The 24,751-nt window shown below is 40.9% G+C and overlaps 1 protein-coding gene across 1 annotated transcript in view; it reads left to right on the top strand.

Annotated features, from left to right (window-relative positions):
- Nucleotides 1–24,282, top strand: part of LOC109487612 (E3 ubiquitin-protein ligase SH3RF1-like) — an 85,136-nt gene extending 60,854 nt beyond the window's left edge. Inside the window, exons 3-19 of the mRNA XM_019791617.1 lie at nucleotides 248–464; nucleotides 4,991–5,086; nucleotides 5,408–5,439; nucleotides 5,966–6,010; nucleotides 6,565–6,750; nucleotides 9,847–10,118; nucleotides 10,387–10,448; nucleotides 14,790–14,858; nucleotides 15,906–15,991; nucleotides 16,639–16,677; nucleotides 17,788–17,958; nucleotides 19,191–19,404; nucleotides 19,828–20,133; nucleotides 20,890–21,273; nucleotides 21,769–21,977; nucleotides 22,487–22,681; nucleotides 23,461–24,282. Coding sequence (XP_019647176.1) covers nucleotides 248–464; nucleotides 4,991–5,086; nucleotides 5,408–5,439; nucleotides 5,966–6,010; nucleotides 6,565–6,750; nucleotides 9,847–10,118; nucleotides 10,387–10,448; nucleotides 14,790–14,858; nucleotides 15,906–15,991; nucleotides 16,639–16,677; nucleotides 17,788–17,958; nucleotides 19,191–19,404; nucleotides 19,828–20,133; nucleotides 20,890–21,273; nucleotides 21,769–21,977; nucleotides 22,487–22,681; nucleotides 23,461–23,629 — 2,752 coding nt within the window. The 3' untranslated portion in view covers nucleotides 23,630–24,282. The remainder of the gene's footprint in view (nucleotides 1–247; nucleotides 465–4,990; nucleotides 5,087–5,407; nucleotides 5,440–5,965; nucleotides 6,011–6,564; nucleotides 6,751–9,846; nucleotides 10,119–10,386; nucleotides 10,449–14,789; nucleotides 14,859–15,905; nucleotides 15,992–16,638; nucleotides 16,678–17,787; nucleotides 17,959–19,190; nucleotides 19,405–19,827; nucleotides 20,134–20,889; nucleotides 21,274–21,768; nucleotides 21,978–22,486; nucleotides 22,682–23,460) is intronic.
- Nucleotides 24,283–24,751: the final 469 nt, after the last annotated feature.

Raw genomic sequence — 24,751 nt, forward strand, 5'->3', positions numbered from 1 at the left:
ATGAAAATATTTGAGTGCACTGGCCGGTGTACTCACAGAAAAAAATTGGGTGCACAGCTCCAAATTTGGGTGCACTAAGGTGCACATGCACCCAGTATTTCAAGCCCTGAATGTACAGTCAAACTTGTTTTACTTCTAGCAGTCACTTCTGCATAAAGACCACTTGTGCAAGCATTAGGAAAGTTTAAGAATCATATCTACATTTACAATGTGTTGAGGGACTAAAACTGTGTGTTTCCCTCTACAGCGATTTGTCTTTCAACAAAGGAGATATAATAGCATTACGGCAGCGGATTGACGAGAACTGGTACCAAGGCGAGCTCAACGGTCAGTTCGGGTTCTTCCCGGTCAGCTATGTGGAGGTCATCCACCCCCTGCCGCCTGACCAGCCCACGGGGAAGGCCAAGTACAAGTTCGACGTCACCGACAATGAGGAAGACAAGGACTGTCTAACCTTTGAAAAGGTGAAGTTCAAACAATGTTTCGTTTCACCTCTTCTAAATAGTACTTGATAGCTGAAATACTTTACAACATAATGGCCAAACATTTAAATGGGGACTGGTACCAGACTATACAGTTGAAAAGTGATCAGAGGAGCCAGAATTAGCCTGGAGTCCAGCCTTGTGAGCTTTGGTCTGCTGTCCAAGATCCACTACTCAGCCAACAAGTTGTAGCGGATCTTGGGGAGCAGACTAGTGCTGCGTACCGGTTCACTGGACTTGGATCCAGACTTGTAAGACTGTTTAGGTTCAAGTCCAAAAAAATACTAAAAGTCAAGAACTGAGTCCGGACTTATTACCATAAAAGACCATTAATTTTCACATACCCCTTTTCTTTCCAAACCACCTAAAACCTTCCGTAGATTGCAAAATCTTTGCTGCAAAATGAAGAAAACACTGCCATCGGACATCATCAAGTACCGGCCTCCATGTTATGTGGCCAAAGTTTCACCCAGACAACATTGCAAGGTTGCCAACATGCAATTTTGTATATGCCATGGGTTTAGGTCCGGAACTGAACCTAAACCTCTGGACTCGAATGTGGACCTGAACCTAAATCATAGTAAATGTGGGTTTAGGTATGCAGCACTAAAGCAGACCAAAGCTACATGTAACAAGGCTGGACTGCAGGCTAAGCCAGAATGGATGAAAGCCAGGCTATTACTTTTTTTATTTTATTTTAGCTGAGCCGTACCCACAACAAAGCCTTTGACCTCAAACAACCCAGAACTTGACACTCGGTGCAGTGAATTGTTTCCAGATCAGGTATAAAGGTGCTATTATCCCCCCATGACATCCTAGGTTAGTTTTTAGGTACCGAACACCATTACAGAACCCCTGCTGGCTGCCAAAATTGCCAAAACAGGCTTACGATCAATTATTTACAAGAGCAGGCTGCCTGGTACTACTGTACTGGCACATGTAAAAGATCACTTGAGAACTTCTCTGAAATATGAGACTATTTGACTGAAATGAAATCTTGTAAAGTGTGACTTACAGCAAAGTCCAACAAAGGTATAAGGCAATATGTGTGTGTAAATCAAGTGGCAGTGTATAGCTGTCAAGTTTAAGTGTGTGAAAGGTTGCCATGAAAAAAAATTCGTAAAAAATTACAACCGAATAAATTTGATAGCAGAAGAGAAACTTTGACTGGTACACTGATATGGATAAGTAAGTACATGTATTGATTAGGCCACACCAGTTTAATTTCTTGCCAATCTTGGTTAACGGATTTTTCTTGAAAAATAATGCCATGGAGCGGGCGGGCGATAAAAACAGGCCTAGGCATCCTATTATGGCCCAAAATGGTAAGATAGGAGCCATAAAGTCAACACACCAGGCTGGTTCAAAATTTAAACAATGAATTTTGAACTTTTAATGATACCATTGCATTGAAAGATGGAATAACTGTAACAACTAGGATAAAAAGGACTGTTTTCAACTGTTCAGGGCAAAATATGAGAATTTTGCAGTTGATTCTGAATTTTTGTTTTTATTTGCAAATCAAAAAAATGAAACAGGCGAATCCGTTAACCAAGAAATTAAATTGGTGTGGCCTTAAACATACACATACTGTAGGGAGGCCTATACACAACTCTGGTTATAAATTGGGAAGGAAAAAAACATTTTCTCCTCAAACATGCTTCCTAGAGCATTTTTAACCAAGGTTAATTAAAAATTGTCCCAAAGCCTAAAAAAGTGATTTTTGAAAGTCATACTCATAGATGAGGGTGCGGTTTGACCCAATCACCATCAACAATGAGAAAATTGAAAATTTGTGGCTTATTTGTGTAACTATGGGAGCGCGGGTACTTTTCACGACTCTAAAACTGCCATAACTCCAGATTGCGCGGGCAGAAAGATGTGAAAATTGAACTGCAATGTCAACTTTTAACGCTTATTCAGACTTGTTCAGACAATATTAATAGAATCACCGCAAATGCTGCCCAAAAAATGATATTGAAGTCTGAACATGGCACATCAGCTGCCGGAAGGGGATTGGGCCTCCCTACATAATTATACATTGTAGGGAAAGCAAATTAACTGTACGACAAGCTGTTTTGCTAGAATTTTTAGTTAAATGAGGTCTTAACACAGGTACAAGGACAGGTACATGTAATACTGTTGTATACAAGAATAAAATATCCATTTGGTTGTGATATCATCTTTTGTCACCTCAATTCTTGTTTAACAAGGCTTATGACCTCAAAATTCAAAAATAGAATCTTGTTTTTTTGCCCCCCTTGTTTTTTTCATCCTATTCCGGTAGATTTGGAGTTTGCAGAGGATGTCATCCATAAAATTTACTTGCTGTGGCCTAAGTTATGTACCGAGTCTCTATAAAATATAGACTGCTTGATGCTGTCATGACACAGCAGTTTGTATGGTTGAGTGAAACTCTCCACAGGCCATTGTTGGTGATATACTGCGCCTTGTTTTTTTCACCCTAATGCATTAGACTTGGCGTCTGCAGAGGATGTCATCCATAAAATTTACTTGCTGTGGCCTTAAAGTTATGTACTCTATAAAATATAGACTGTGTGATGCTGACACAGCAGTTTTGTATGGTTGAGTGAAACTCTCCACAGGCCATTGTTGGTGATATACTGCCCATGAGAGTCATGAATGGCTCTCTGTAGGGTTTATGAATCAGACCCTGTAGGTTTCAAAAGCTGATTTTGATCTCCAACGCCAGGAAAGATCACGACCTGTTCTGATTGGCAGTTTGTTTGATACCAAACACCAGATATCGCTACTGTATATTACTAATTTCGCATGTTTTGCTGTTTTTTTGTATATCACGCAAGATATTACAATTATAGATTGTCTTTCTGATAGTAAGTTTCTTTGTACACGTATTGTCACTGCTCTATAACTTGACAATGTGAAACAAATGAAATCGTACAGAAATTACAATTGACTCTTACTTATGATAATTCCTTAATATCTTGGTGGTATTACGCATTATGAATGATAACCTGTGAAGAAGTTTGTGACTTATTTCACACAACCAAACATTATGAATGACTGTAGTTTGTGTGTATGTATCATAGGACATCTCATATCACCAGAATTTTGAGCCTTAGATGGCATCAGATATCTCTAAGTTGTACTTAGCATGCCAACTGGAACTTGGGTGATACAAGATGAAATGTGATATATACTAACTGTGACTCTCCAAGCTTCATTCTAATGCAAAGGTCACTTCTTGAGAGTTATACTGTGAATTTTGAAGTATCATGTTTAAGTTTGCAGGTTTCTGCAGTGCGGCAAACATAAATGAATTTATGAAGCAAGTTTAAAACTGTAATTTCCAACACAAGAAATTGGACTTACCCAAATTTGGGTAAGTCAAATTTCTTATTCTTATATCAACCGTGCAGGTGTTGAAAATTACAGTTTTAAACTTGCTTCATGATGACTTCTACCTACACAGATGAACTTTCAAGATAAACAAATTTACAGTAGATTGCTTGCTATCTTAGAACCTTGTCATACATCATAAGGGAGTCATCTAGATATGAAGGAGTCAGGTTTCTTGTCACAGGCTTGGGTACTGTGAATGCGTTTAGCTTTAGGCCTTACCAATTTAATTTGTTGGTTTTCGGATTCACCTCTTCCTTTTTTCTGATTTGCAAAAAAAAAAGGGAATTCTAGTTCTGAATCAACTCAAAAATGCTCATAACCATATTTTGAGAAAAGTCCTTTTCTTCATACTTGGTACGGTTTTACCATCTATCAATGCAGTGGTCTGATTAAAAGTTCACGATTCATTGTTTAACATGTATAGTCTGGTACCAGCCTTTTGTGTTGACTCCGTCTCTCCTATCGTAACATTTGGGGCTATAATATATGATGCCTTGACCTGTTTTTATTTTTCTTTTTTTTTTCGCCCTGTTGCTTCTTAAATCCGAGAATCAAAAAATTGAATTGGTGTGGCCTTACCGTGGTTATATTTTGCGGTAGAAGGGAAAAGGAAGGTGAGTCACGCCTAAAATGACTCTGTGTGGTAGAGCGCTCGACTATGAAACGGCGAGACCCAGGTTCGGCGATCTCGAGTTGTACCTAGGACATGTCTGGACATGCGCCCTGAAGTTGTGCCCTTGGGAAAGGTACTTTACACAACTTTCCTCACTCCACCCAGGTGTGAATGGGTACCTAATATAACTTCAGTTGGGGAAAGTCGTATTGAGGTCACCTGGTGGCGTTGAATGGCAGCCGCACAGACCCTTGCGACTGTTCCACAAAAGTGTGTGTGGAGCAAATATGTTACATGTATATATGCAATGTATAATATCATGTCATTGAGTATCATGTGATTGAAACCCTGCATCAATTCAGCGCTATAAAAGGCTGTGACTGCATGGATAATGATTGACCAATAAACTGTTTATTATTATTATTATAAAATTTTCTACATTTACAGTAGCACTTCCATGGGTTTTGTATAAATGGACTAACGTAATGTTGTATTTTACCTCCTTCCACAGGATGAAATTGTGACAGTGATAAGACGGGTCGATGAGAACTGGGCAGAAGGCATGATAGGAGACAAGATAGGCATCTTCCCTATTTCCTTTGTGGAAGTAAGTCAATTCTGCCTCAGCACACCTGTGTAAATTCTGAATATAGAAATGGAATTATAGACCATTTAGGTACGCGGTGTGGGGTTTGTTTGTTTGTTTGTTTATTTGTTTGTTTGTAGCCAAGACGAAAAAGAAGATGATGATGATTGTTTGTTGGGGTTGGGGCAAAAACAGTGTAAAGTTGCTTGATTGTTGTGTATATATTATACATTATGCAGTATAAATTAGTATTATAAAGAAATGCTTTTCACAATGAAGTTCTGTGTAAAGCACATGTTAAAATGTTAAAATTTAATTTTTTGATTTTAATTTCATTTTCAGATGAATGAAGCAGCAAAGAGTCTTATAGACAGGTAAATACAGATTGCAGCACTTTTTAAAGCCTAGCATGTCTGGGCAATTATAGGAACACTGTCTTGAAAGAGCATGTCGGCAGAACATACTGCGCCTGCCCGAAACCCCGATTTTTCACGTTTTTCACTCGATGTTTGGTCAACGTTTCATCAGAATTTTGCCTGTTGCAAACGACAACTTTTTCGACATAACCTTTGGAAACTTTAGACTGGACGTTAACTTTATATGCTCATAAGACCTCATATGAGACTTCTTTCGAAGAGCTATGCACAATACAAAATGTACATTGTGGGTTTCATGCAGGTGCAGTACATTCTGCCGACGTGGGAAACTAGTGAGGTGACAACTAAGCATATCATTAGCATAAATTAGCTTAAAGGAGCAAGCTGAATGACATAAAACAATTCTGCAAGGATGTAACGATTCAGAATTTTCTCATACAGTTTTCTAGTGATGAGAGAAATTTTGTTGAAGTTGGCAATTTCAGTCATGCCTTTTATGAATGCCCGTTTTAATTCTCAACAGGAAATCCAAATCTAGGAATGAATCAACTGATGCAGAACCCAATATGTAAGTTTGATTTTGATTTCTTTTCTTAGTTTATATGGTATTGTGATTATAGATTTTCTAGTACATGTATCTAAAGAGCCTTTTATGTATAACACACGTAATGACCTTAACAGGGCTTAGCCAAATGTCTCCCCAACAACAGTAAAAGGCAAAAAAACATTGGGTTGCAGAGTACATGTACATGTATCAGTTTTCACATTAAATTAGTGACGATTTTAGTGGGGTGTCAAGAATTATGTTTAGTCTACATGTATTTCTGTTTAAAGTTCATTTATATCTTTTTAATTGTGTTGTATGTTCAAATGAATTGTTCAAAATAAATTACAATATGTTGTTTAATAGATAAATACTACAAGTCTTAATACTACTGTTAGTGTACTGTCCCCTGTATAATGGTACGGTCCAAAAGTGGTCGGTTATTGTAATAAGTGACCACTTTTGATGTTAGGGCCTGATAACCGATGGGAAAAGGAGCCTTTTGATTGGTCGACGTCTTCTGACTATATGATAATAGTTTTTTATCGCCTGCCTTTTTGCTTCCTTCCTTCCCGCAGACAAGCCCCGGCCAGAACAGACAGCCAGTCCCCGGAGGATTCGCCGTCGTCCAGCGCGGCGTCTGGGAGCCAGGCTAACTCCTCGTCCAACCACGACAGCAAGAGCAAGAAGGACAAAGCCAAGAGACATTCATTCACTCTCCTCACCACTTCCAACAAAGCTTCTCATCCACAGAGCAACCACAGGTGAGAAACAATGGGGCAACCATTAACAACCAAAATATTTCCATAAGTTTCAGTAAGACCACAACAAGTAAATTTTATGGATGACATCCTCCACCGACTCCAAATCTAATGCGAGCGGGCGAAAAGAAAACAAGGCGGGTGGAAAAAAACAAGGTTCCTACATTTTAAAATGTTGACTCAATCATTGCACAAATGGTTTTTATTCAATGCGAACATCATATATACAGCCAGCATCACATATCACTGCATCAAAGTAAGAAACAAAACATTCAATCAGAGCCTTTTCTTGTCTCCTCTCTTCAGTTATCTGCCTCCCGGCATGGCAACAGACATCTTTGCCCATTTTCGGCATGTTGACCACTGTGAGAGGGCAACAAAATTTATTGTTTTTTTTTTCTCAAAATCAGGCGAACATTAATGTGCGCACTGATGTCATCCATAAAAATTACTTGCTGTGGCCTAATTTAGAAATTGTCGATCAATTGAATATGACAAATTTCTTGGGGCAAACTCGAAAAAAGGTGTAACTTGTAGACAGGATAATACATAGGGTTCTTCTTTTTTCACGCTTAGCTATATATTCAGTATATTTGAATATTGAGTAGAGATTGTTTATGAAGTAACTTATAACTTTGAGAAGTGTGTCTTTGGTACTTGAGTGTGCTATCTATTTCTTGCATGTATCCCATCTTCAGATTATTACCTGTGTGTGTGTGTACCTGTAGTCATTGCTTTGTTGGTGTCTTGCTCCGTGGCTGTTCTAACTCTTGCTTGCTGCTTTATGTCTTCTTGTCCCTCCTTGCAAAACTGTGGAACTCAAAACTATGGTAAGTACTCAATGTCACTGTTACAGTGTACGTCTTCTTTTCCGACTCTCCTAGTTTTAGTTATTACATAATTATAGAACATAAACTTATCTAAGGCCACACCAATTTAATTTGTTGGTTCTCAGATTCGCCTCTTCGTTTTTTCTGATTTGCAAAAAAAAAAGAAAGATATGATTCTGGTTCTGAATCAACTGAAAAATGCTCATGTTTTGTCCCCAACAGTTGAGGAAAGTCCTTTTCTTCCTAGTTGTTACAGTTTTCCCATCTATCATTGCAGTGGTTTGATTAAAAGTTAAAAATTCAATGTTTAAATTTTAACCCAGCCTTTTGTGTTGACTTCATGGCTCATTTCGTAGCAATTTTAAGCCTATAATAGGATGCCTATACCTGTTTTTATTTTTTATTTTTTCGCCCTGTCGCTTCATATTTTTTCTGAAGAAATCCGAGAACCAACAAGGAGAAGTCGTAGACATCATCCCTCCATGAAATAGCTTGTTATTTTGTAATCTTTTGGTGTATTTCAATAGAGATATTATGAGTCAAACTTTGTTTTTATCAGCAGAATGATTTGTGGTGGCACTTTGTATTTATCAAGCTGTCATGTGCAGGCGTTTAATGTCTTGTTACCATGGTTTGTTTACTTTGTATTGGCCAGCAGGTCATTTGCCTTAGCCTGGGTACCATCCCCAGTAGTATATTCGCAAACTCTATAACTGTTATAGAGTTTGCGAATATACTACTGGGGATGGTACCCAGGCTACATTTGCCTGTACATGTAGGTCAATGACCTGCAGACCAGACAAACAAGATTTATTTTCCTGCACTCTGTCTAGGGGTAAAAATAGATAGGGCTGCCTGCCAGCTGGAGGTATAAACAAAAACACTCTGTCCCAACTTTTGGGTCAAACAGACCATCCTATTATGAAGTAGGGGTGAAAAAGTGAAAATCCTTTTAAATTAAGCAATAAAAATATGCGACAACCTGCTAATGCACTTCAAAACACAAAGAGACTCAACAACTACCCACATACCAAAAATCATACCAAACCATCCCCCAGATTTTCCAAACATTCAACACAAAAAGTCCAACATTAAACATTTTGTAAATATCAAACGCAAACAGCTAGGGGACCCAAATTTAAACCACTAAACCATGGTAATAACAACTACATGCTACCTTAATATCGCACAAACAGTCCATAATGCGAAAACAACAGAATAAAAAAATTAAACTGCAGTACCAAGGTCAACCACCAGGGGCTCAAAGTCAACCTACACAATCTCCAAGGCCCCATCCATCAATCTGCCAAATATCGTACAGTTCCTTCTCACCGATCTTCAGATATCAGACCAAACATGAAATGGAGTAAAAACAGTACCCCCATTTTCATGGAGGGTAACAAATTAAATAATTGGTGTGGCCTAATGATGATTAGCATCACCTAATCTCCAACGAGATATTAGGATGTAAGATCATATTTTTTACCGATTGTTGGGTTCTTTTGGATGACCAAACTTCTCTGCCAACCATCCAGGCCTTTTGAATGGAAGTATTGTATGTATCTTGTCCTTAGGCAAGGATTGGAAGTGGGTGGGCAGAGATTGGTGTTCAGTTGATCGACTGGGTTGTCACCCGGTATGCCCTTATTGGTACATGTAGGATATGTCACTGGGAATGTGTACTGTGGAATCATGGTATAAAACATAGACCATGGTGTAATACCACAGTAAGTGACATCATAAAATCCTACATTAGTAACTTACAGTTAATTCTATGATGTAATTCAATCTGGTATTTCCCCATGACCATACAGAGTAGTTCTAATGCATTAAAAGAATCCCAAAACACAGAAGTCTAACATCCTGATTTCTTGTTAGTAAACTACAATATGTTGTTTAATAGATCAATACTACAAGTCTTGACACTACTGTTAGTGTCCTGTCCCCTGTATCATGGTACGGTCCACAAAGTGGTCGGTTATTCTAATAACATATCTGATTTGTTGTTGGTTAACTGTAATACGTTGTTTGATAGATCAATACTACAAGTCTTAACACTACTGTTTGTGTCCTGTCCCCTGTATAATGGTACGATCCAAAAAGTGGTCAGTTATTCTAATAACATCTCTGATGTGTTGTTGGTTAACTGTAATACGTTGTTTGATAGATCAACACTACAAGTCTACTGTTAGTGTCCTGTCCCCTGTATAATGGTAGGGTCCAAAAAGTGGTCGGTTATTCTAATAACATCTCTGATGTGTTGTTGCAGGCATTCCATGGAGATCAGTGCCCCTGTGCTGATCAGTTCCAGTAACCCCACTGCTGCTGCCAGGATAGACTCCAACACCCTCTCATCCAGTGCACCTTCCTCATCATCACCTCCTACTACACAGGTAAGGACCTTAGCACACCTGTCACACACCTGGCACACACCTGGCACACAGGTAAGGACCTTAGCACACCTGTCACTCACCTGTCAGACACCTACATGTATGACACAGGTAAGGGCCTTAGCACACTTGTCACACACCTGTCACACAGGTAAAATCTTAACACACCTGTCACACAGGTAAGGGCCTTAGCACACCTGTCCCACACATGTCAGACACCTACATGCATCAAACAGGTAAGGGCCTTAGCACACTTGTCACACACCTGTCACACAGGTAAAATCTTTACACACCTGTCACACACCTACATGTATCACACAGGTAAGGACCTTAGCACACCTGTCAGACACCTGTCACACAAGTAACAATCTTCACACACTTGTCACACTGGTAAGGACCTTAGCACACCTGTCACACAGGTAAGAAACTTAGCACACCTGTCACACACCTGTCACACACCTGTCACACACCTGTCACACAGGTAAGGGCCTTAGCACACCTGTCACACTGGTAAGGACCTTAGCACACCTGTCACACAGGTAAGAAACTTAGCACACCTGTCACACACCTGTCACACACCTGTCACACACCTGTCACACACCTGTCACACAGGTAAGGGCCTTAGCACACCTGTCACACAGGCAAGAAGCTTAGCACACCTGTCACACACCTGTCACACAGGTAAGAACCTTAGCACACCTGTCACAGGTAAAAACTACCATGCACCTATTACCTGAATTATAACATGCCTTTTGCACACCTGTCACTCAGACCTACATGTAATACACACTTGTCACACAGGTAAGATCTATCAGACATTGTCACAGGTACATGTAAAACCATGTCTTACTGAATCATTTCATACAGTACTTTGGAAACCAAAACATCTGCTTAAGTACAATGTAGCATACTCGTACACATGCACACATTCAAACACACACACACGGACACACACACACACACACTCAGACACACACACATCCTAAAAATCTATTTGCACTGTTTTGTTTTCCTATTGGGAATGTGCAACAAAGCAATCAATGCTTATGAACACATACATTTGTAACCTTTTCCTTGAACAGTAAACGTTCTTGACCCTGCGGCCCCAGCGCTCTCGTAAGTCAATATCCCAGCCTCTATAGTCTGACACCATCATCGATCATATATTTTCCTTCGGCTGGGTTAGGTCAAGGATCGTGTCTCAAGGATCTGTGAAGAAAATTGACCTTTCAAGTCTTAGATTTGATTTCCTTGGGAACTCCTCGCCTTGAAGATTGCCTGGGACAGGTCATCTCAGGACACGATGAAAACTTGATGCATTTTACTTTTGCAGTGGTTTTTATTTCTTATTTTATTAGTTTTTATGAAAGTTTCTGCATTAACATTGCATTTCATTACATGTAACATCCGTGTCCATAATATCACCAGGGTCCATAATATCGCCACCTTGAGAAATAGTGTTCTTTAAGATATTTTTACTGCAACATACTTTTGGTATGCACTCCAGCACCTCAAATGTACATACCTAGGGTATGTTGCAGTAAACATATCTTTAAGCTCACTGTTTCTGAAGGTGGCGATATTATGGACCCTGGTGAAATTATGGACATGGATGTTACGTGTATGTGCCAATTTTTTAGAAAATAGCCTTGCTACATGCATCTCTTTCTGATGCAAACTGTATTTTGTTACATCAGTTCAGCTGAAATAATGAGAGAATCCCTCTCTACCAACCCCAATTTTGCCAGGGCCGAAATCAGAAACACAACATCAATTTTTCCTAGGCCCAACATGCCCCTATAATTGTACCTCAACCTTCAACTTAATATTCTACTCTACCCACCGACGTGGAACTCATAATATCCCCCAGCTTTCATCAGATTTAGTAGTAAAATGGGAAATTTATTTGCTGGCCTGATCCGGGCCTCTTCCCAGAGTGTAGAGAAGAATAAAAGCACATGATCCCCAGCTGACCCTAGGGCAGACATGCTCAGCCAGTATTGTCCTTCCCACCTGATCCCCACATGTCACTCCTGACCTCCCCTTTTGATTGACAGCTTAATCGGAGGTCACCCCTTTGTTCCCGCTGACATTATGATGAACGACTTTCATGTCAAGAAGCCGCAGGAATCTTTAAAAAGGGACGGTCATGCATAGTGTTGCTCTTGTTCCAAGGAAACAGGTTTTTAACTTAAGTATATACAGGGCTCAAAATCGTTTTTTTTTTTCTGCATACCTGCATTGGGTGAAGCTAACCTTTGAAAATTACTTACACTAGATAAGTTTTACATGCACCACTCAGAATTTAGGAAGTACAATGTATATACAACTTATTATTAGATCAAACTAGCCTGCATACATTTGTATACTGCACTGTAGTTTCAATAGTACATATACATGGACCAGTGCTGGTTAGGTATACATGTAGGTAGACATCAGAAATACCTGCACAGCTCCAATTTTACCTGCACTAACCTGCATATACCCAGTACATGGACCAGTGCAGGTTAGGCGCAGGTAGACATCAGAAATACCTGCACAGCTCCAATTTTACCTGCACTAACCTGTATGTACCCAGTACATGGACCAGTACAGGTTAGGTGCAGGTAGACATCAGAAATACCTGCACAGTTCCAATTTAACCTGCACTAACTTGCATATGCAGATGGTATTTTAAGCCCTCAACTTTGTTCCCTTTGACATTATGATGAATGACTTTCACGTCAAGAAGCATCAGGAATCTTTAAAAGGGACGGTCATGCATAGTCTTGCTCTTGTTCCGCAGAAAATCTAGACAGGCCACACCAATTTAATTTGTTGGTTCTCGGATTTTTTCATAAAAAATATGAAGCGACAGGGCAAAAAAAAATAAAAATCTAGGTCTAGGCATCCTATTATAGCTCCAAAATTTAATGCTACGATAAGAGCCATGAAGTCAACACAAAAGGCTGGGTTAATATTTAGATAATGAATTTGAACTTTTAATCAAACCACTGCATTGATAGATGGAAAAACTGTAATAACTAGAAAGAAACTTTCGTTAACTGTTAAGGGCAAAAATATGAGGATATTTCAGTTGATTCAGAACCAGAATCTTTTTTTTAATGAAGAGGCGAATCAGAGAACCAACAAATTAAATTGATGTGGCCTTATCTCAGAGATCGTTTTCAGTGCGTCTCAGATTTAACTTGCTGTAGGGATGACGTCCCATCAGATAAGGCTGTCACACACTCAGTTATAGCAGGGATTACACATTCCAAACCTTTGTGCTGAAAATTGAGTTGTAAAATTCTTTGATCTTATCACGTTCAGTGACAGTTTGTGACCTGGGAATTTTAAGCAAACATTGTAAACGTCAGGCCACATAAAAGGATTAAAACTAAAAACTGTACCAGTATTTCAAGTAACTAGAATTGAGAGTGAGAGAGTGTATTGAGAGCTTAATGTACAACTAGAAAAGTAACATTTGCAAAGCAAATGCATAATGTTTACCTTCGGATATGGTCTGCTTTGTTAATTCTTACTCAAACACATTCACATAACTTACATATGGTGACAGGAGTCTAAATGCCTACTATGAGATTGCAACATTATGTAACCCAACACCAGTTACTATGGTGACAGATGTCAACAAAAGAGGCTATTGGCCAGGTCAGAGGTTAGTGTTTGGAACAGAAGAAGAAGAAATGGAGGAAAAACAATATGTTTTCCTTCGGTAAACATTAATATATACCAAGATGGTTTTTTAAATAAATACCCCCTTTCCACTAGAAGCTGAGCAACCCAATATTTTAAAGTTCATTTTGTGTGTTTTGTTGTCTTACATTAGCCTCTACCAGGCTTGGCTGGAATGAGTAGAAATCAGCTAAATAGAGAGATAAGCATGCCAAGGGAGTTTGTCCGTTGAGAGAACATTTCGCCGCACCGGCTAGTCTAACATTGAAATCATGCTTTTACCATGTGGATCCATATTCCAATGGACCTATACCATTATTACATCACAGTTTGTTTACCGCAAGGAATGCCGGTCAATCGACGTCTATATTGTACAGGGGTGCGTAGCGCGGTGTATGTTTGTGTAGCGTTAGCCTAATATAAGGCTTTTAATACAGTACTACTTTCGTCTAATGTCACAACTAAATCACCCATGCAGCATGTAATGCTGTGTCAACACAACTAGACGCAGCAAAAATCAGACATACCTTACTTTGAAAACTTTGAAATGATCTTTATTCTTTAACTGACCGTTCTAGAATGTTCTTTAGAACAGGTAAACAAACTGTGACGTAATAATGGTATAGGTCCAGTGCAATTCAAGAGTCACGCAAATGCCAGGGATCAAAACTACAACATCTCCCTCATATGTCTTCGAGCCTAGCCACTCCTCCACTTAACACCAGACCAGGAAAAGGGGCCTGAGCAACTGAGTTAGTCTTAGACTGGCTAGCTCACCTGGAAATTCTAATCAAACTCGTGTCACTATTTTCCCTAGCCCAAGCGCTATCTACCATCCAAAATTCATGACCCTAGCATGTCCAGATCATGAGATATCAAAACCTGAAGTTCTGCTGCAGTACCAACAAAAGCCACCGGGGGGCAAAAATCTGATGATGTCTGCAGTTGTAGGTCTCATCAAGACCTACCGAGTTTCATGACAATGCATATAAAGCTTCTTGAGTTATGCTGTTCACAAACAAACATACAGAAAAAAAACGGACAAATGCTACTGAAAACATAGGTTCATGACCTTCTTGGCGAAGGTAAGAAGTGTGTTGAACATGTTGCTAACTGTGGATTGCATGGTTTTTGCCCTTTCTTACAGGGTGCCGAAGCAGCCGCGGCCGTCGCCACTTCTCAAACTGAACCTGCTGCCACCTTAGGCACTGCAACTGTGAGTGTTCATTTATATTTAATTTATTTCATCTTAAACACCTGGGTGGCCTCTTCAACGGTTAATTGTTGATTTCCAAGAGTGTGGACCTCAGGGTCATGTAGTTGAATGACCTAAGGATTGATGCACCGCCCCGAAGTTTGTATACTGTGATAATTCCTGGTCAGGTGCAATAACCACCGAATAAACCACCGAGTGAGTGTAGCGACCAGGAATTATCTCACCATATTCACTGAGGATAAGGCGGGACATTAACATTATTATCACATAGCCTGATATATCCAACTGACACAGTTATTTGACACAAATTCCTTTATGAAATTCCTACATTGCCAGAAAAATCAGTGAAACAAGAATGATGGAATGGACAGAAAAACAGATCATCTAGGTAATCATCTGGGATGACCACATGACATTGGAACAGTACCACCTTTAGTGGGGGTGTCAAAAATTATGTTTAGTCTTTTTCTGTTTAAATTACTACAGAATGTAAAAAATTGAAATTTGATAGGTAAATATATGTACTACGAGTTTTAACACTACTGTTAGTTTCCTGTCCCCTTTATAATGGTACAGTCCAAAAAGTGGTCGGTTATTCTAATAACTGACCACTTTTGAGGTAACAGCCTCATAACCAATGAGAAATGAAGCCTTCTGATTGGTCGACGTCTTCTGGCTATATGATAAATGAACAAGTATGGCAACAATGACAATTGAAAGCAATATATGTACAAAGTCTAATCTAAAAGAAACTACGACGAATATAGATATAAATGGTGTGTTGTCATGATTCTGTTTTTTGGAATACATTCTCTTTTGTAAAACGCTCCATATTATACATGTATATTGGCCTAGATTTGGAGTCGTAAGTACATAGCTTTGGAGAATATTGGTAGATTGAAAATGTCAGTGTTTGTCTTTGGCAAGGGTTTACTACGTAGATTTACCTGTGACCGAAGTCATTAATTTTGACACCCAGATATTTTGGTGACACCTTGGGAACAGAGCCATTCATTGTAGGATTTTAACATTTCCTGTATTTGTTAGAATTTGCAGGCGAATGGCCCAACAAGAAAAAGTACGGCCGAACCTTCATCACCAACAATAGTTCCCAGCCAGGGTCCCTCCAATGTGTAAGTATACAAACTCAAAAAAGTCAGTGCATTTACATTGTATAAGTCATTAGTTGGATGTGAGTTCAACCTGCAACCTAAAAAAAAGAAGAAAAGAAAGTTGAAACATACCTTTCATATGGAATTTTTTGCAATGCATCAGTTATATGTATGAAAATATGTGTGCAAGAACAGATTTTTTAAGCCATGTGTAAAGAAATGATTCCGCATTTCAACTGTTCACAAAATGCTTAGCATGCACTAACAGTTACTACTGAGCATTTACTAAGATTCTACACTAACAATTGTAGCAGTATAACATATCTAACACATGTATTCATATCCCTTATGCATGCACTATCATAGCAACCTAACTTGCTTGCCACTTTGTTACAAATCATCTCCTTTTCAAGTTCAGATTACGTTAAGGTTAATAATGAACTTTTGGTTTCAGCTTTTCTTGCTGCCAAAACAAGCCTTCTTTGCCCCCTGTCTCTATCTTTGTCGCTGTGCTTTCTTGCACTGGAGAAAACTCCAGAGAAATGTAGGCACGAGTCTCTAGGACATTAGAACTGTAACAAAGTATATCGTTTGGGTGCAGGTGCATTTAGAGGATGTAGAGAGAAAAAGGTAGATGCTGCGACTTTCATCTCCTATTCCTATTTCAGGTGTGTGGCCAGGCACTTGCACAAACCTCAGCATATCAGGTTGGTTGCTATAAAAAGATCTGCAACTTTCCCCTGCCCCCCTCCCACCCAACCAAAATCCCTACTAGCTTATGCTGCAGTTCACATTCATCCCACAAGGAGGCTCTCTTCCAAGTGGTTTCCAAGAACCAACCTGCTGATACAGTCTTGATGTTTGGCTCATCCTATAAGAATGCCCTGAAGGGAACATAAGAACACTTTAACAACACCATGAGATTGAAAACAAGAAAAACCTGCCTACACAAAAGCCTGTGAGCCTCTCGGTGTTTGAGGAAAGCCACACCTCAAGCACGTCAAAGATTCCATCGTACTTATCGAAAAGAGTAGGGGTCCTTCCCGACGTGAGTGGTTCAAACATTACAGTCTAGTGTTACGCAGCTTGTACTTAACGTACAAAACTGGTGTGGTACGGCTAAAGGCAGTTTCCTGGCAATACAAAATAAACAAACAGCCTCTTTATCTTGAAAGTTCATCCGTGTTGGTAGAAGTCATTATGAAGTTGAAATACTGTAATTTCAGTACTGCGGATGACACAGAATGCAGTTACTGCAGATGACACAGAATGATGACTCATTTAGCAGTAGATCATACAATGTTTATGTGATTTCATGGCAGCAAAAATGGAGATATTCTGAATAAGGCAATCTTTGTCATATTCACACATACTGCTTGACATTAGCACATTTGAGTCAGTATTTTCATACCTTGGGCATTTAAAACTGCAGAAACAAGCCCCATGATGAGCCCTTTATTTTCTGGGTGGTACCCTAAAAATCAGCCCAGGGCCCTTCCAGTTACATTTTCTGTCAGAACTTTTGGAATTTTTGCTCCAAGAGGGTCAATATACATTGGGATAGTGTGGTTTCAACTCAGTATGTAGATGAACAACTTATTGAACAAAATATTGACTTTGAAAAATCGGGTTTCCAAGCCCTAAAAACTACACTGGATGCCTTTAAGGGATGGTTGTAATGCCCTGACAAAAACCTCTAACTGGGATGAGTGTGCCATGCAGCAAAAACGTACTACTAGCTCAGCCTTCCAAACATTCACAACAGTGTGAAGAGTTTAGCTTTAATCATTCTCTTTGTTTTTTTTCCTCCGGGACAGGTACGTTGCCAAGTACTCTTACAAGCCGCAGAAGAGTGACGAGCTTGAGTTGAAGAAGGCAGACATCTACCTGGTGTGTGAGAAGATGCAGGACGGCTGGTTCAAGGGCACATCTCTGCGCACCGGCCAGATGGGCATGTTCCCCGGGAACTATGTACAGCCTCTCACCAGGTATTACAGGAAACTCCTAACAAGACTGGCAATGAAAACATAGTACATTGCCATGGCGACGGTGGTTGCTGTTAGGGTTATTGTTTGCATGGCACTGCCATCATTTCATGATTTTGAGGAAGCCTTGGTACCTGTAAATCTAGACAGATAGGGCACTCCTCCCTTGAGTGTATAGTGAACGAGCCCCGGGGTCACAGAAAGTAGGGCCATCCTGGGCAGATAGATCTTCCCAAGGGTTTCCAGGAATGTGGGCATAGATGTGGGTCAGAGACATGCCTGTGGACATTCCATTCCTGTGAACAAAATGCCTGTACCATTCCTAGAATTCTTGCAAACTGCACACAATACTGTACTGTTAGGCTCCTCCCTGAGACGTCGCCAAAAAAAAAAGAATTAACAGTGGCAAATGTGCTGATGTTGACACATTGGCGCACCAAATCCTCAGTGTGTTTTTGGCACACAGTTAGACAGATTAGCCTAAGAGGCTCGGTGGGTGTCACTCCACCGTACAGGTGGGGAAGTCGTGTAAAGTGCCTTTACCAGGGGCACAGCATCGCACCACGCACAGTGAGTAAGTATCGAACCCGGGACCTATTGGGTCCGAGTCCAACGTTCTAACCATTACGCCACATAAACTCCTCCTACAAGGCCTATGAAAAAATGTTGTATTTCCTGCTTCCAGACCGACCCTAGAAAAAAACTGCTGACACTAGCCTTTTTATGGGGGTGGACCCCTGCAAGGGGCATAGATTTTTCGAGCTGACCGACCTTTTTTAATTCTAGCTCCAATTGGTCTGACACCTGAGTGATAAACGTTGTACAATCGTTTTTCCTGCCCTTCAAGTTACTATATTTAAGGAAAACATATTGTTTTTACTCAGTTTCTTCCTCCTCTTCTGTTCCAAACACTAACCTCTGACCTGGCCAAAGACATGATTTGTTGACGCCTGTCACCATGGTGACTGGTGTTGGGTTACATAATGTTGCAATTTCATTGTCTGCTCTACTCCTGTCACCATATAGTAACACTAAGTATATAGTACTTGTATGTGAATGTGTTTGAATAAAAATTAACAGGGCAGACCATGTCCAAAGGTAAACATTATGCATTAATTTGCTATGTAAATGTTACTTCTCTAGTGTATGTGCATTTTTGATATTTATATGTATATGTATTTTACTTGTTTTGGTGTCATATGGTCTTCAACCATTGTTTTTGTTGTCTTGTACAGGGCTGTGACGAGCACCACGCCCACACGCTCTACGTCCTCTGCTCCTGCCCGCCCCGCCTCCTCAGCACCCCCTACCCGACCAACCTCCTCTACCCCCTCCTCCAGAACTACCCCCTCTGCCTCAGGCAGACCTGCGTCTTCCAGCACCTCCAAGTCAGCAGGGGGACCCCCTCCACAGATCGTGGTGACGGCCAGCAACGCTGCATCACAACAGGTTCGTTTGTTTGTTTCAGCCTATGTTTGTCCATGAAATAGTCTTATTAGATTACTTTTTCATTATTGTTCTTGTTTTGTTATTCTATGAGCAGAGGACTATCATAAGAATCTTTTTTCCAATGCTCATTGAAAAAATAAATGTGAATGAAATACAAAAATAGAAATAAGAGATTCCAAACCTCGTGGAAGTATATGATACATAATGTCCCCAACAAACCGCATCATCTGCACCTCAATAACTAATATTAATATTATACTGAAATTCAGAGAAATCTGTCCAACCCACCACGAGTTATAGCTGCTAACAGACATACACAACTGAAAACAATTAACGTTATACATTACCACAGAAGGATATCTCCTTACCCGAAGGTAATATATCTGTTCTCTTGTAAATATTCCTGGTAATGTCTTTCCTTAGGTCTTGGTTGTGAAGACGTCTACAGGAACGTCTCGAGTGCCTGTCCCGGTGTCTCCCCCAGCCCAGATGCAGTCGTCTCACCCCCACCGCTCCTCCGTCCCCGTCAGCCGCGTCCCGCAGCAGCCCGGCAACCCTGCCGGCGCCGTGCAATCCTCGCGGCCTGCCAGCAGTACGTGTGTAATCCACGGCAAGACTACAGTCGCCCAGGCCCGCGCCCTGGCCCAGCCACAGAACAGGACCGTCGCACACATGCGCGGCATGAACGGAGCCCACCACCCGCAGGTCGTCACTGTACCCAACGCGCAGGTGTGTTCTTGTTTGTTTTTTATAAATCATTCTTTTTAATGTTTCTTTCAAGAATGCACACAAAAGAGAGCATGGCACAAAGAACAAACTAACTGAAACCACGTGCATAACAACAAAACTAAATAAAACCAGTAAAACAATATAAATGATATAACAAAATATTGCACAGAAAAAAAGTCGACCCCAATTACATACAATTTTTTTATGTCGAGAGTAGACCTATTAGTTTTCCCCATTTTCCCATATGTTTTTTTGTCTTGCCCACTCAATTTGAAATTATGGTTTCTAACTTGAAATAGTATGCTATAAGAAATAAATGATTTATGTTAATTGACCAAAGTCGATTTTTAAATGGGTTAAAGGTGTGCTTTTGTTTGGCATCAATAGTAAACCACCTTTAGGCATAACACTCCACTGAGCAGTAAGTGCAAGCTGCATTGACTTATTACCTCAGTGAAAAATGGATGTATTTTTTCCCTTGAAAGACAACAGTAAGACTGCAGGGTACAATAACAAGTATTCAGAGACCTCAGATGTATTCAGATCTTGTAGATAATTATGGTAACAGTGCCCTCTTCTCATGCACCAAGGTGTCTACAAGATCTCAATGCATGTATTTTTATATCTCAGGTCTCCGAATTTTTGTTATTGTACCATTCAGTGACATTCAGGCCTGCGAGGCTGTTACATGTATTTGTATCAGAGATACTGAATGAAACCCGTTCATTTACAAAATGTATTCATTCGTACCTCCAGGTGCCGCCTCAGCAGCAGCAGCCGCCGCGGCATCACGTGAACGTGCGACCGATGGTCCCGGGCCAGGTCCTGATGAGGCCGGTGGCGGCTGTACCGCCTCAGCCGCAAACGAGAACTGTTCCCGTGCAGGCCGTCCAGCCCCAGGCGATGCGCCACGGCGGCGCTCGCGTCCTGGTCCAGCCCTCCCCCAACCCCCGACAGGCACATTCCCAACACGGTGGGGCGTCGCTGCAGAACACCCCCACCCCCCACGCACCCACGTCGGCGGCAGCCACTGTCACTCCGCCCAACATGACGGCCATGCCTGACGTGGTGGCCAACGCTGGTCGCAGTTCCCCGGAGGGCGCCACAGGGGGCGTCGCTGCTCCACCCAGACCAGAGCGGGTAAGCATACAATCATGTATTTCTTACCTACTGTAGGCTACATGAAGAATGGAGGTATTGTGTTTGTTCTGTCTTAGTGTGTGTGTGTGTGTTTGTTTGTTTGTTTCTGCATATTTGTGGTCAACATAACTTAAGAAGGCCTTTATGGATTGTGATGATGTGAGTAGGGCTTGAAAAGACAGAAGTCAAGGTCAAATTCGGGTCTCCTGGTGGCTGTCCTTGGTAGTGCAGCAGAACTTCTGGGTTTTGTACCATTTTTCCTTATGGTCATGCACTGCATTTTATTCTATTATTATTATTATGCAGTTAATTTGTTATAATCACCCATCTTTGAATTACATGTAGTGTAGTGTTCCTGAACATGTATGCTATGACCCTAAATCATGTATGATTCCCATGTTCATGCACAATGTACTTGCAATTAGCCCTCGGGCATGAACTTGCAAATAATCAGTTTGTTACTAATCATTGTATTTATCCTCCATATTCCTGCAGAAGGACAAAAAGGAAGAAGACAGGAGAAAAGGAGGCTTCATCCGGAGACTGTCCGGTGCCACCGCGAAGAAGAAGACCTCCAAGTCTGGCTCCCCTCCCCCCGACTGCACCCCTCCCCCCTCCCCCGGTGCGACTGCGGCGGTGCCTCAGGACGCACAGCAGTTACTAGGTGCACAGGGCGGGGACCCGGCACAGGTAGCACACGGCAGGTAAAACAGCGCATTTTGATATTCCTACAATACATCAGAAAAACTAAAAAGGTAACATTTTGAAAGCAAAATGTTTACCTTTGCAAATGGTCTGCTCTATACTCAAACACATTTACATATACATGTATGGTTAGACAAGAGTACTAGTATAAATCCCTCCTGCCATAAAATTGCAACATGATATAAACCAACACTAGTCACCATGGTGACAGACGTTTGGTTCAGGTCATTGACCTTATTTGTTTGGAGAAGAAGAGGAAACAGAGCAAAAACAATATGTTTTCCTTTGGTGAACGTAAAAAAGAAAGTGATCTAACCATTTTTAGAGATCACTGAAAAGTTACAATGTACTGGTCATGACAGAGGAGACAGTCGTTATGTTAAGAATTTATAGGTTTTTGAACTTGAACATTTTTACAAGTCCGGAATTAGTTCCAGCAAACCTGTACACAGCACTACTGGTGTGACATTATTTCCCTGATATTATATCCATGTGTCCCTTCTCCCAGGTCTGGTTCCCTGCCAGTGGACACTGACGGCCAGCACAGCCCAGAGATCCACCACCACAAGTCTGCTTCCCTGGACTCCGGTGTCGGCCCCTCCCCACTCGCAGCCATCGGGAACAACAACGGGGGAGCCGCAGCAGCTGCAGTACCAACCACACCCAACAGGAGGCCTCAGACTGCACCCTTGGTCAGGGAGAGGTGAGTGTAACTCCCATGGATCCTCTCTTGAATCCTCTTTACTCAAGAACACAATTCTTTTTAGTCTTATTTATCAATAATTGTTATTTTATCCTAAAGTATTGTTTTGGGTGGTGCTACTTTTCTGCTAGGTTTGTATGTTTGGTTTTCACTTAATTGACAGGGGTTTGACTCAGTATGCCCTGAATTCAAGGATGTGGTTGCCAGGAATAGTGTGGTCCTATAGTGAGAGGGACTTAACCTTTGAAAATATGAAGCACAAACCATATTATTATGGCAGAGTAAGTTTCATTATGTCAGATGTAATTCATTGACGCAATCTACATGTATATCTACCTCTAAGAGTACATGTATATTCATCAATCAGTGACTCTTTTTAAAGGTAAAAACACGTACCTCCAAATTTTCGATGTCTACTGTACATCTTGACCACGGAGTGACCTAATAAGTCTCGCGAGAACACGAGACTAGGTCGAGACTTGTGTGGATCTTCTGGCCTCCCCCGCCTCCTTGTGGAGTTGGGGTAAATACATGTAGGACTTGGGCAGCTCCACACAAGTCTCGACCTAGTCTCGTGTTCTCGCGAGACTAGGTCACTCCGTGATCAAGATGTACAGTAGACATAAAAAATTTGGAGGTACGTGTTTTTACCTTTAAAAAGAGTCACTGATTGATGAATATACTACTAACTGATAATTCTACGTGACTGATGAACCTCTTCAACGATACCTCTAAGAAGTTTGAAATCTCAGATTTCTTGTGTTTCTCGGTTTCCGCAGGTTTCGTGCGGTGGTTCCATACCCACCGCAGGGGGACGCAGAGCTAGAACTCAAGGTCGGAGACATCGTGTACGTGCATAAAAAGCGGGAGGACGGCTGGTTCAAGGGCACCCTCCAGCGAACGGGCAAAACCGGGCTGTTCCCTGGAAGCTTCGTGGAGAGCTTCTAGACCTGAAGTTCAACTGTGCACCAATGACTTAATGTTCTTAATGTGGGAATAACTGGCTTTTAGCTACCAAGACACAACCATGTAGCTTCTCGACAACGTCCAGTATGTGCAGGGGACATCTCACATGCAATCTTGGCTGCTTCACCGGAATGGTTAGTCTCAGAAAATCACGCCGACGTCACAGTGCTTTTAACATAATTCTATCTCCTACATGAAGAATCTTATCGTATCTACATCTACTCTTTGGTAACAAGTGCAACGTGTACCCAATCTTGATTATGCAAACAAACAATGATGGAAAGAAGACAGCAATCTGTTAGTGATTTTTTGTAGCGAATGCCCTGATGTACAATTGTGGGGAGGTTTTGACGGTGCTCAAGCTATGAGAGGATGTTACATCCAATTTCTGTGACACCTCGAAACGTCTAGTAGAGAGGGTTTGAACGTGGACCAGTAAGACGGAAGAAGACTTTGGGAAGTGTGGAAAAACATTGTAGGTAAGGAAATCCAAAAATCGTGTTGTCTTATTGTAACAAAACTGCCACTTACTGCCTTTATGGTATTATGATAGTTCCTCTTGAGAAGACACGTCAGCAGAACGTACTGCACCTGTGCAAAATAAGGATTTTTTACCATTTTCCTCGTTTGGTCAACATTGCATCAGAATTTCACCTGTTTTCCTACACAACATTTGAAAAAAACAAAACATTTGGGATGTCATCCTTAGTTACACAAATAAGACCTTAAACAAAAGACATTCTGCCAAAGTTCCATGCACAATACACGATGGGTTTTGTGCAGTCACAGTACTTTCTGCCGACATGCTTTCTAAGACTCAGTAACAAGCAATGTGTAAGTCTTGCATCAGTTTTAGGTCACAGACAGATGTCTTCACGGCATACTCAGAGACTAAAGTTTGTTATACCTCCATGTTCAGCAATCTGCAGTAAAAAGTGTAATATACAATCATGCATCTCCGTACAAGAATATATTATAGTTATGTAGTAGGCTAGCCCCCAGGCATAAGCCTGGAGTCAACATGAAACAAACTGTAGCCTTGGAGAATGCTGGGACCAAGGCTACAGTCCATAGTAAAGTCATGATGATATTTTTTACTCCATT

This window comes from Branchiostoma belcheri, unplaced genomic scaffold (assembly GCF_001625305.1).
Source record: "Branchiostoma belcheri isolate BF01 breed outbred unplaced genomic scaffold, Haploidv18h27 scaffold9, whole genome shotgun sequence".
NCBI classification, from domain to species: domain Eukaryota; kingdom Metazoa; phylum Chordata; class Leptocardii; order Amphioxiformes; family Branchiostomatidae; genus Branchiostoma; species Branchiostoma belcheri.